At 42.9% G+C, this 13,546-nt stretch overlaps 1 protein-coding gene across 1 annotated transcript in view; it reads left to right on the plus strand.

Annotated features, from left to right (window-relative positions):
- Nucleotides 1-1,227: 1,227 nt before the first annotated feature.
- Nucleotides 1,228-13,546, plus strand: part of epas1b (endothelial PAS domain protein 1b) — a 51,039-nt gene continuing 38,720 nt past the window's right edge. Inside the window, exon 1 of the mRNA XM_084375996.1 lies at nt 1,228-1,651. Within this exon, the coding sequence (XP_084232122.1) occupies nt 1,626-1,651 (26 nt within the window). The 5' untranslated portion in view covers nt 1,228-1,625. The remainder of the gene's footprint in view (nt 1,652-13,546) is intronic.

A 13,546-nucleotide genomic window follows, 5' to 3' on the forward strand; every position in this document is an offset into this window, starting at 1 on the left:
GACCTCGTTTGTCAGCCTCTCATTTCCTTCTCATCCAGCCGGAGCCAGCCAAGTCCAACAAGTTAAAGGTGCACTACGTAGTTTTTGGGGAGGAAACATTAGAGATCTTCACTGACTTGGTTTTTTTTTGTACTTAAACAAACTAAATAAACAAACTCTCTTTGTTTTCATGACTGAATAAACTGAATAAACCAGCTGACCTCACAGTACAACACAGTTTCATACTGTTTTACTTTTACCGCTTTTCCACCGGACAAAAATCTGTCTTAAACCCGCTGAGATCGGACTTTTGAGTGCAAAGGGAATGTGTCCACTCTGCATTTACACCCGGGTCGATGACTCTGCAGTAGATGGTACGGCATGGGTGTTTAGCACCTCCTCTCGGCTCGGCTTGGATCTAAACGTAAGACCCGGGTTAACACGCTAAATACTGCCGCGCAAGAATGTGACGTGTTCTCAACTTCCGGTGGTGGCACGTAAATAAATAAGGAATTTGGGATGAGGTCTATTCAAGGACGCTCAGTGGTGTTTCGAAGCCAAAAAAAAGCTCGACTTCCCGGCTATGAAAATACCTGGGTCGTAAACCGAGCCGGCTAACTTCCGGTTTAGCGCCCGGCTAAGTTGAAGGGGGATAAAATATTTTAATCATGCAGCTCTTCTAGACTTTCCAGATGTTATTGGACCGGATGGCTCAAATTATGACAGTGAAACAAGTCATTTCGCCACCGTTTTACAGACGCTTCTGACACAAAAGCTCAATTGTTGTGTTTTTCTTCTGCTACAACTGTTTCTGGCGCATTCGTGACGTGAAAGGTAACACAGCCCTGCCTCAGGAAGTGGGAATGGAGTTTAAAAAAAAACAGCGTAGACCGGCTAAGTTTGTTGGAAAAGCGGCGTATGTTTACATCTGGCGGACCCTGCCACCTTTCTAGCTTCAAACAGTGTTCTGGGACCTTATTTTCCTCTGATTGTTTATTCAGTTTATTATAAGAGTCAGTAAGAGTTTCTTGTAAATCTGTATTTGATGACACACTGACTTCCTTCACACACCTGTTGCCAGCAAACAGGCAGGTGAGCAGGACGCACGAGGGGGGGTGGTGGTGGTGGTGGTGGAGGGGGGTGAAGAGGTGGGGGCGGGGCCTGGGGGGGCGGCTCCCGACGGCGCTCCCAGCCAATCATGGTGGCCGCTCGGTGGCCAGCGTCTTCCAGGGCTGCCAGCTGAGCAACAGGTCGGACACTGAGCAGAGTTTCGAGAGTTTTCACATCAACAACAGAGGGAAAAGTTTTTGGAGCAGCGGACGCGTGTGTGTGCGTGCGCGCAGTTCAGTCCTCGGCAGCCTTGTGCGGGGTGTTTTTTTTCTTCTTGCGGGTGAGAGGCTGTACGATCCTCGGCAGTGTTCTGAGACTGTACGGCCCCGATCCCCCCCCACCCCACCTTCAGTCCAGTCCAGTCCAGTCCAGCCTGCCGGTGGTGTTGGTGTTATGGACTGAGCCTCAGGTCTGATGACAGGATCTGTCAGTGGGCTTCCAGAACCTGCATGTTTCACTTCTCTCGCCTCTAAAAAGTGGACTTAACTCAGACTACCAGGGGGATTACAACACTGTTATCGCGCTTTATAGAGACCATGACGGCCGATAAGGACAAAAAGAGGTGAGACGTGTTTTAATTTATATTATTATATTATGTGTTGTGTGTTTATCCGGCCTGACAGGCGGCTACTGTGACACAGAGGGAGACCTGTTGCTGCAGCGCTGCATGTGACTTGGCCTGGATCTCTGCTCTGATAGACAGATAGACAGCGCTTGTTAGAGAAATCACAGCCAGTGAGCTTCACAAGAAAATGCTCTGTGTCAATGTGCATGTGTGTTGTATTCATGTGTTTATTATTTAATGCGATGATGAGCACTGTGGTTGAGATTAGACTCGTGGAAGGTAAGTGGGTGATTTGATTTAGTCTGTAATTGAGATTAAACAGGTTTTTAATTCAGGTTTTCCAGATTTAATTCAGATTTCATGTCATTTTTTTTTACTTCCATGCATCATTAAAAGCCTTTAAAGTTGCTTCTTGTGAGTGAAAACATGCAGACTTTATGTTTTGAAGCCATAATTAATCTATTATAAAGCAAACATTGAGGTTTTTTTCTTCCTTCCATGCTAAGTTGTCCTGTAAAGGCATTATAATCATCAGGTGTATAGTGTTTTAAGGATATGTACGAACGTGTGACACTTCGGTGATCTCTCTCTGTGGTTTCTCAACTTAAAGCTGTGGCTTCCTGCAAACGTCTACACAGTTACAGACGACACAAAGAGGATGCAAACCAGACAAGTCTTGCATCTTTCCAATAATAACTATGATTACACGTTTCCCAATAAAACTGCACTTTGAGAAGTTCTCGACCTCTGACCTCCTCTGAGAGAAGTCGTTACAAGACGATCAGACGATCGGTTGTTACGAGGAGGACATATCAGACTGCCGGGTCAGGAAGTTTCTCCGACTTGCAGGTATCTTGTAGCCATAAGTCTGCATTCCTAGCTGAGGAGATTACAGCCGGTTTAATCACCACTCATATTCACATATTCACTGCCGATGATGCATCACATGAAGTTCTGGTCCTGAAACCAGCTCTCTCTCTCTGCAGTAAGACACCTGGGAAACTCATACTCATCATCTATGATTTATATTTGAGGTGATGTGTTTCCCCCCCAACAACTTCTCTTTATTATTATTGTGTTGTGTCTTCTTTTCAAGCACCACCCTTGCTTTCTGAGTTCTTAGCGGTGCTGAGGTCACGGGCCTTATCTTGCGTAATAATGCTTTAACTGGTTCGAGCTTGTCCACAGTCTCGTGTCACCACAACAGCTGCTTAATCACACCTGTCAAAGAGGGGGAGATTTAACGTCTTACCTGTGGAGAATCCTCCGTTTTATCAGCTCAGATCGCGGAAATAAGTTTTTAATTCGAGACGTGAGAAAAAAAATACTTTTTTTCAATCGGCAGGTTTTTTTTTATCCGGACGCCTCCTCGTCTGTCCCGTCCACCCTCTCCTCTCATGACTCTCTCCATCTCCACCTCTCCTCGAAACAACAGCTATCAGATCAGAGCAGGTACTAAGACATTAGGATTAAGAGGACAGAGAGACGCTGGACTGTCTGTCCAGCAGCAGAGAAAACAGAGGCAATGACGTTAAGAGGACAGAAAAGACAGCGAGATGAGTCCAGGAGCGTTTCCTGTGGCTCGTCCACTGAGAGGAGAGCTATCGGCCATTTTAGGGAAAGGAGACCTGCGAGTGTGTCTCTGACAGGCTGCGGATAAAAAGCGTCTCTGTGTCCGTGTGTGTGTGTGTGTGTGTGTGTGTGTGTGTGTGTGTGTGTGTGTGTGTGTGTGTGTGAGGGCTCACTAGTTTCTGTCTCCTCATTGATGTGTTGTGTGTTTTCCTCTGTCAGTGTGTTTGTCTTTGTGTCAGACACAGTAGCACATTGTCGCTGCTGCTTCCTGGAGGTCATAATTGCTCTGATAAGTTGTGTGATTCATGAGCGGCAAACACGGCTGTGTTTATTTCAGATGATTGGGCTTTTTTTTTTATTAATATAACTCGTGGTGATGTGAGGGGGGGGGCGAACTCGCTGCCGTGTCCACTTAGCGAAGTAGTTCCTGTGAACCTAAATCTGTCTCAACACAAATATGTTACGCAAGTGATGATACATCATCGACCGTCAGGCCTGAAAACAGACGAAACAAGAAACACTGAAAAAAGATAGCGAGACTGACGGATAGAGGATAAACTGTTCCAGCAATCACTTATTTTCATTACTGATTCATTTGCAGATGACTTTCTCATTTAGTTGATTAAATGTTTGGCCGTTAAAATGTCACAAACCTGAAGAATACGTCTTTAACGTGCTCGTTAAGACTTCGGACGTGTTCGGTTTATCAGAGACGAACAAGAAATCCAGCAAATCCTCAAATCTGAGATATTGCATCTAGAAAAAGGGAGTGTGTAGCGTGTTTCGTAAAAAAAATGATTTACCAATTGATGAAATTATGATCAGTTGATTACAAAATGTACAAAAGTTTGTCTGTGAATCATTTGATTAATGATACCAGTAAGTTTAACAGCTAGTCAACACCAGTTACGTTGAAGACTTATTCATCAGAATCATGACTCAAACTTGTTGCCGTAAAACTCGATGTCGAAACAAAGCAGGAAGTAATAAAAAAAGTGAATAACATCTTATTCATTAGAAGTCAACATTGAAATCGTCCTCATATTACAATGATCACAAACTCGGCTGAACCCGAACGAGCTGCCGCACCTTTCAGTTTGTTTTAGCAACCAGAAGTATAAAACGTCAAAATAAACACTCGTCTCGCTGTTTTGAAACGCAACACAACTCACAGGTTGACGGTGAACAAACAGGTGTATTATGGGAGTTGTCTTCAGCAAACAATTGGCATTAACTGGCAGTATTTAATGGAGGAAGATTTCCGTGTCCGTGTTTGTGGTTTTTTTGAGACGAGACATGATGTTTTCCGAACCCTAACCGAGTGAGTTTATGTGCCTGAACCTAACCAGACGCCTGGAACAGTCTCCAGCGCTGTTTGAGGCGACAAAACGAGTATTTTAAGCCGAAACGTGATGTTTTCCGAACCCTAACCGACAGAGCGTAAGCACAGTGTGGTGACAAGAGAAAGAATTAAAAATTAAACATAAAGAAACGTAAAGTTTTAACTTATCTGTGCAGAAACTTACGTTGGCAGCTTTTATTCTGCCGATTGAAAGTTTAAAAATCTCAGGTTATGACTGAGTACAGACTGTATGAAGAGATCTAATACGATGAAATCAGGCAAACAGTCATTAAGTCGGATGTTAAAACCACTGCCTGCTGACTGACATGCAGTTTTTGATCATAAACCCTCCAGAGCTCCGGCCTTTATTGTGGCATGTCACAGATTTATTCAGCTGTTATCACATTAATCCATCAACAGTGGCGTCACGTTACCTGTCCACCACTGGCAACATTTAAACAGCTTTATTTTTACATCTTCGCCGTCTGATACCAGACAAACGTCGAGGCCCCGCTCACATCTTTCAACATGCGATTCCTCTGGAAACATGTCCAAAGGTCAGAGTCCGGAGCGGCTGCCAGGCAGATATACATTACATCACTGTGGAGAGTTTGATCCATTCAGGTGTATTTTTTTTGTCTCTTTTTAAAACCTCTCACCGTTATCAGAGTCAGCGGGGGTGCAACAGGATACTCTGCAGCTCTGCATTCTCGTTTAACCTCTTCTTATTTAGTTTAATGTCAATGATGTGGCTGTAATTAAAGATTAATGCTGATCGTTTACACGATTAATCGATTAATTATGTTGTCTCTTCAACAACTCTTCACTTCCTGTCATGAATGACTGAGACAAGCAGCAAATACTAAAACTTCAGAAGCTGAAACCAGCAAATATTTAACTTTTCTTGCTTGAGTAATGACATGTTGTGACTTTGGACTGAATGGATTATCAAGACATTTGGCTTTCGATCAACTAATCTATTTGTCGACTGACCGTTGCAGCTCCAGTCAATAAGAAGTGTCTTAAATAGTTGATTTAACAGACGATTATTCATACAAGACATTTTGTTTTTCACAGTACATATTATCTTCCACTAAAATCTATAAGAAAAGTTATTTAAAAACCTTGTAGGTGTATTAAATAGTGAATTTGCATGCAGCACTCTGAACCTTACACCTTTAATAATGACTCAGTAGATTCAAGATAAAACTTGTACTGTCACCTTTGTGACCGTTGACCCAGTCTCATCAGTTATATCATCTTTATCTCAATCAAGACAAAGTGTCCATTATAAAAGGTGAGTTCTGGTTTGAGGTCATTAGAAGTCAGCAGAGGCCCGAACCCTTTTCTACTACGAGTAACTTTTAAGTGTTTATGAAACAGTCTCTGATTCCTCTGATGATTATAAACGACCTGTAACAGCAAACGAGACCATCAGCAAAGAGACTGCTGTCTTTATATAGTCATTATTAATGCCTGTGCTCGGGTCTGACCACATATATGACATACAACATCACATATAAATCCATCCTGCGGTCTCTCTGTCACTCGCTAACAAAACAAATGTACGTGTTGTCGAACGTCTTTTGTCAAAAGGGGCCGCTAGAGTCTGAAAGTGCCTCGTCGTCACTTTAAGTTGCAATTTTACATTTCTTAAGGTTCAATTTTTAATAATTCTCTCATCACAGCGCTGTGGTTAGGTTTAGGCACAAAACCCACTTGGTTAGGGTTTGGAAAACATCACGTTTTGGCCTAAAATACCTGTTTTGTCGCCTCTTTAGGTTCTATTTTCAATTTTATCTTGTAACAACGCTGTGCTTATTTTTAGTTTAGTTGTCCCAACAACCCCTCCACCTCCAGATGTGAACGTCTGGTCATAACATGAATAATATGAACGCGTTATAAAACTTTTTTCTTTTAATCTCAAAATGCTACGAAGCCTGTGACCTGTGTTCAGTGGTCAACGTTTTTTCCTGGCGATTTTGAATAATAACAGTTAAAATCTGTTGTGTGTCCTCACAATGATTTCCTGTTATCTCATCGGGTCCCAAAAAATCTAAATTATGCAAAATTATGAGTTGGATTTCTGCCAACAGCCATAAAACACTGATGGTGATGCAGCTGCTTCTTCCTCTCATGCGTAACATTTACATGGAGAAAAAGCTGAAGTACTTTTAATATTTTGGTGTTTAAACTGTCCATTAAACCCTCCTCAGTTTCGCTCCTTCTTCTTCTGTTTGCTGCTCTTTTTAATGGACTGCATCTTTGTGTCCCACACTGTTGTGCTAACTCATGAGTGCAGAGGAGAGGGGAGGAGGACAAGCTGCCAAAAACAAGACTGAGACAACAGAATGGGAGGACAAGAAAGTTGTAAGAGAAGACAGAGCGGGAATGAGCTGGACGTAGAGGTGATATAGACGAAACATAAAACAATAAGGAGAGACAGAGGAGCGGCTCCGGTGTCGGGAGCGTTCACGGCTGTTAACTCAGCAGTTCACATCATCGTCGCGGCGCTCTGCAGCGAGCCGAGCCGAGGCCCGGTTGGCACAGCGCCGTCATGCCTCTTTTGTGTGCTAACCCCTCGGCCTCCAACACTACCCAAACATCACGCCACTTAGACTGAACCTGCCCTCCCAAAGACAGAGGAATGCAAAGGAGAGACGGAGGGAGAGAAGTGGATTTACCGCCTCTTGTAGGCAGAAAAAAAGAAAGAAGCTATTTTTATTTTCAGAAATGGGAAGTGATTAAGTCCATTAACTCGAGCACTGTGCCACGGCTTAGTGTGAGTTTGTGGCCTGCAGTGTTTGCTCTCTTCTTCTGTTTTTCATAATAAAAATATTAGCGCTGTTATTTTGATTTATTGGGTGTTGAGTATTTCCTCAATTAACAGATTAGTTGTCTGTCTGACGTCCTCAGATTTGTCAACAACCAAAACGTATCCAGTTTAGTGTCACAGAGCGGTGAAGAAACAGGAAAATATTCACATTTGAGAAGATTAATTTTAATAATTTACACCTCTAACACATGTTCTCTGGTCCGGCAGCTTTGGGTACTGATCATTCACCTCTCTGAATCATTGACTGAACACTTAGCTGATAAACTGTCAGAGAAAAGAGACAAATCTCCATCATGAGTGGATCGGTAGCAAAACACGAAAAGCCACTTGAGTCTGTTTGTCGGTCGTGAATGAGCCTCTTTTCTGTCTTTGTGCGACAAGACTCTGCTGTTTGTGTTCGGGATTTAAAGCTCTTACTCAGAGTTTGTCCCGAGTGTAAACAAGTGAGAGGAAGGTGACGACAACGGAGAGACAGAAGACGCCGAACACAACGAGGATTAAAGAGTGTCGAGCGAGGACGAAGATTAGCTGGAGACGGTGATGCTCATTAAGCAGAGAGGTGATAGAGGTACAGATACAGGATGTTTCCCAGATGTTTTTGTGCTTGAGGAGGATGAACAGCAGCCAAGGAGTAAAAGACTTAAAGATTTAACAGAGCCTGTGAACAGTTGGCGGCCTGGAGGTTTTCAGACCAGCAGATATTTGACATTAAAGAGCTCAGAGCTGAGAGGAGGGCAATACTAAAGAATTTAAAGGCTGATAAAGTGGGTTATTGGTGATCTCGGCTAAAGGAAGCAGAAGATTGTTTGTGGGTTTTTCCCTGACAGAAACTTGAAGTGCATGTCAGTGCCTGCCTGTAGGATGAGTCTTATTACCTCTGCCAAGTAGGTTGTGTTTCTACAGCGTCTGTTTGTTGTTTCATTTGTCAGCAGGATTACACAAAATAAAAAAAATAGTGAACAGATTTCCTCCAAACTCGGCCCAGAAAAGAGCGACATTAACTTTTGGTGCAGATCCAGATGGAGGGACGGATCCGGGATTGTTTTCTTTAATATGGCAGAGTTAACAGCGTTTTGCCTCGGCGAATAATTCACTTTAAAAACAAAACAAAGACTCGATTCTTCGTCCTCCTGCTTCCAGAAGATGTTTTTTTCCTGTGGCTAGAAGATGCTGATTACTAGTGACAGTGATAAACTCTTGTTTACTGAATCACTTACTCATTTACATGCGGCAAGCATAGTAACATTCACTGCTCAGAAAATGGTCAAAAAATACAAGAACAGTGAAAAGTATTTGTATTTTTATGCAAATTTATCCTCGATTGCTAATAATCATAAATAAGCATACACATTTCTGGGTGTTTTCTATAAATGAGAACAATAACATTGGATAAATATTGTTTTCGGCTTTTAAATCAGCAGTTAAATGACAAAAATAATATCTAAAAGAAAAAATCTCAAAAATACTTATGTAGAAGTAGGGCTGGGTGATAGCCTTAGAATAATATTGCTATAAATTTAGGCTATATAGCGACACACCATATATATATATCTCAATCTCTCATTGAGATTTTTCATAAATAATCATCAGTAATGTTGATATAATGACTAACAGTCTGGTAACTATCACTTTACTGTCATGCAGCTTTTAAAATCATGATATAACAACACTCAAAATCTAAGATAATATACAATCTCATATCATAATAAAGATATAATATTGTATTTATTGTCCAGCTCTAATATGACCTCTGAGAGGAAGTGTCCTGAGTGTGTCCAACAGCAGAAATCAGACCGTACGTCCTGATATTAAACTGACTGGAGGTGAACCTGCGGCCCCTGTGGAGTCCGGAGGCCCCTGGTCGGCTGCACACTCGGCCCCGTCGACCCCTGCTCGGTGAGGGGAAACATCAGGGGAGGAGAGGAGGTGGTCTGGGAAACCTCTTCTGCATCTTTCCATTGTTATTTTTATCTCATTCATTCTCACCCGCCCACTCCTCCTCCTCCTCCTCCTCCTCCATCTTTATGTTCATGTTACATATTTCTCTTACGTTCATCCTCGGCTGCCAGCTGTGCTGTTTGCCTCTCCACCGCTCACTTTGTTGTTGTCCTCCCCCCTTCTCTCTCTCTCCCCTCCTCCCCCGTTCCTCCACGTTTGAGGTCATCTCACCCGGGCCGGGCCTACATGCTCCCCTTCTTTCTCCCCTCCTTCAGAACTCTGTCTCCTTGCCATTTCCTATTTCCCGTCCGCCAGCTCTCCTTCTTCCTCTTCCTCTGCTACCAAAATGGCCAGCTTCCACGTCTGCTGAGCGTCACCTGGCTGAGCTCCAGGTCCACGAACGCCTCGCTCCTCTGAGTCAAGCCATCCAGGCCGAAGCCATTCATTCATAAGCTTCGATTTAGTGAGCTGACATCAGCGGTGACAAACTCGATAAGAATGTGGCATTAGTCATTTCAGGGAATATCGGCCCAGTGTTTGTGGGAATACTGCGCTATTATTTTTTTTTATTTATACGGGATAAACAGATGTGAGAGGAGAGGTCAACAAGCTACCAACACGACTGACCTCCCCTCAGCTCGCAGGCAAAAAGGCTGCCGAGCCACACAAAGCTGATCTTACTTTTAATAATCAAGGAAACTGATTACCTGAAAATTACCAGGTAAAGTAGACTAATACTTTAAAGTTGTTAAAGCTTTTCAGCTCAAACGGCTGAACTTCCAGTTGATATTTTTAAGGAGACCTCGGGACAATTTCCAGCCGTGTTAATGGCAAGAAAAAAATGATATTTTTCACAGGAAGTCGAGGCATCTGCAGTCGGCTGTTTCGGGCCATCATCAATCTTGCTCTTGGCGACCAAATCGGATATTTTAAGCCAAAACATGATGTTTTCCTGACCTTCACCAAGTGCTTTTGGTGCCTAAACCTAACCAGAGCATAAGGAAGAAACTCTCTTTAGACAACATAACTTTTATTGTGGCGATTGGGTCGTCTGAAGAGTTTTCCTTTCAGTTTGTCCGACCTCTGCATTAAGAGCTTCCCCTCCTCAGCCTTATTTCCAACCATTTTAGACAATTAAACTCTCCAAAGTGAATTTGTTGACTCTGACTCACAGTTAAAAAACACGTGACCTCGTCTCAGAGCTGGAGATGAGGCTCTTTGCTCGTTGCTTCAAGGACAGAAACTTATAAACACTTCTGGTCCGTGTGTCCGTCAGAGTAAACATTTGACCTCAACTTCCACTTTAATTTTCATTTCCACACATTTGCATAACAGTTACTGAACATAGTTTACACTTTTCATGTCAAACTCGATTATCTCAGCTTTTTTTTTTTTTTTACTGGACTGTGTGAGAAGCAAAGTGAGAAACTGTACCAGACTTGCATTCCTTTCTCTTTAAGTCTCTGTAATCCTTTTCTACAGATTACACTTACAGTACTCATTCCTGTTTTCAGTTCAGGACACGGAGAGTGATGAAAGACGGCTTTCTCCTCCTCCGCGCTTTCACCTCCGTCATCACATCTCCTCAGCTGTAAAAGAAAAATAAAACAAAGTGCTTTTATTGCTAGAAAGCACTCGCAAACTGGATTTTCCTTTTGTTTTTTTGCGTGTTCCTGCGACTAAACCCAAAGCTTACATTTTCCCGCGGAGACGTTTGTTTTAAAACTTGCTCGGTGCCCCGAGGTTGTGACATTATTGTGTAGGTGTCCGAATTTAGCAGCCGACCTGATAACCAAAGGCCAAAACTTTCCCCCAGATTACAGCCGGTTAATAAACAGAAAACATACCCACATTGACATTTAAGGAACCTCAACCCACAGGTTCTTCCTTTAGCTGACCCTAAAAACCAGTGAGTCACCTGCTCGTCATCCAGCTCGCCTCACCTTTGCTCTACACTTCAGTCAGCAAGCATGAGAAAATCCTCACTCAGATCTCGCTTAATACATAATAAATTAATCTGTGACGGCTCAGCTCGTGTTTAGTTTTTGTACAAGACCTCAGACAATACAACCGTTAATGTTTATTATCTATTAATTATCTGTACATGTGAATTATTGCAGTTGTTTTATGTATGTAGTTCTGCTCCTGTGCCCTGTGTGTACTTTATTTTATTTCTTTATTTGTGTCCTGTCCCTGTGCCTTTTTAAGAGGCTGTCACTTACTCTCAGCAGTTATCTATCAGTATCAGTATCTATCCATGCAAATAGTCTCATTTTACTGCTCTCACTTTCAGATATCTCTCTCTGCACCCACACTGGAGGTGAACTTACATTGCAGAGCCCAAAACAGAAAAGATACGACACACAGGACTCACAAGAACCGGGCCTCCATCGTCATACTGTGCTCCTGATTTAATCAGATAACACTGAGATATCATTTTCAAAGGAAGATTACATGTTAATATATTTAATTTCAAATTGTATTGTATAGTAGCTGGAGAACAGTGTCTGAACTGACTAATTACTGTTGAACTTTTTAAATGTTATTTGTTGGTCCTTCTCCTCTCCTCCGTCACATTTGGACGGAGGCCTGGACAAATAAAATAAAAAATCTGCATGGCGAGATAGACGATCATATTTTTACGTCCCCCGTGTTTGAATCTGAGCAGTGTGGCTCGTTTGGTATTCTGGTGGACGGTCCCGGTCCGGTCAGCTGACCTCCATCACACCACCTGTGCTCTCCCTCTCCCTCTCTCTCCCTCTCTCTCTCTCGCTCTGTGGCTCTCGCCCCTCTGTGCCTCTTTCAATCAGCGAGTCTATCCCGACCATCAGCACGGCGTGGGCGGGTTTGTTTGTTTGTGCCAGAATGTGTGTGTGTGTGAGTGTGCGTGTGTGTGTGTGTGTGTGTGTGTGTGTGTGTGTGTGTGCCAGAATGTGTGTGTGTGTGTGTGTGTGTGTGTGTGTGTGTGTGTGTGTGTGTGTGTGTACTTCTCTTTCATGGACTATCTAGAATCATCAGCAATCTCCTGCATCGTTCTTCCCCTGATTGAGTCGAAGTCGGGGCCCCCGTCTGGGATAGCTGTTTGTTCGGGCCGTGTGTGTGTGTGTGTGTGTGTGTGTGTGTGTTTGGCTGTGTTTCCAGAACTCTATGTTCCTCAGGATCACAGATTAGCCAGTACTGTATTGTGTTCTGTGTTTGTGTTCGGCCAGGCGCCACAACTACAGGAAGGGCCCACTGTAAGCAAGGAAAGGTGTGTGTGTGTGTGTGTCTGTGTGTGTCTGTATGTGTGTGTGCATTTGTATATGTCTGCTTGGTTGTGTGTGTGTGTGGGTGTTTTGGGTGTGGGCGGACTCCTTGGCTTTTTCTGACCTAAACTTAACTAAAGAAGCAGTCCGAGATGGTCATTTTCTACTTTTAGATACGTCGCTTCTATATTAAGAAAAGATTTATGTCCGAGTTTTTGCTTTTGGTTGTTTTCACCTGGTTATAAAAATGTACTTTTCTTAATTTAAGTAACCTTTTTTTTTTTTATATAGGAGTAGATAAATGTGCATGTTTTTGCACACTGACTGTTTGATCTGATACAAGATGAAGTGACTCTTGTGAGATCACTTTTCTGTTTCTACATATTTTAAATTAAAAAATGTATAAATGAGAAAAATTTGGAGTTTTTTAGGGTAAAATTTTCTAAGCACCTTCCAGTTTTTATGCTGAGCTGAGCTAAACATGAACCGGACTTGTTTAATGCCGTCAAAATGTTCAGGCTTCAGTCGTCGTCAGGTAAATCTGTTGAATCTTGTCCGGCGGTGAGATATGAAGCTGATTACAACGTTTGCGTTTACTGAGCAGAAAAAGCAAATTAACCATCGGGGGCTGTTATGAATCACTCAAGCCCCCCATCCATGACACCTGCTCTGGCTACAGGATCTGTTTCCTATAAGCACCTCTCGGCTTGTTATCACAACAGTCGCACAGACACCGGGGGTTAATGGCCGGGCCTGTGTTTCTGTGTCTGCGTGTGTTTTTATGTGCATGTTGACTGCTGAACGAAACAGAACACAAAATACGAAAAGTGTCTAGAGGTGTAAAGAGGAAGACTTAGTGTCGGACGTGTCTCCTCCGATGTAATGATGCCTGCACTTTTTTAGTTTAAGGTGTCAACATGCTGACTGAACCGACTCCAAAATGTGTCTGCACAGCAGTA

Source organism: Pagrus pagrus (assembly GCF_965226575.1).
Source record: "Pagrus pagrus genome assembly, chromosome: 15".
Taxonomy (NCBI): Eukaryota; Metazoa; Chordata; class Actinopteri; order Spariformes; family Sparidae; genus Pagrus; species Pagrus pagrus.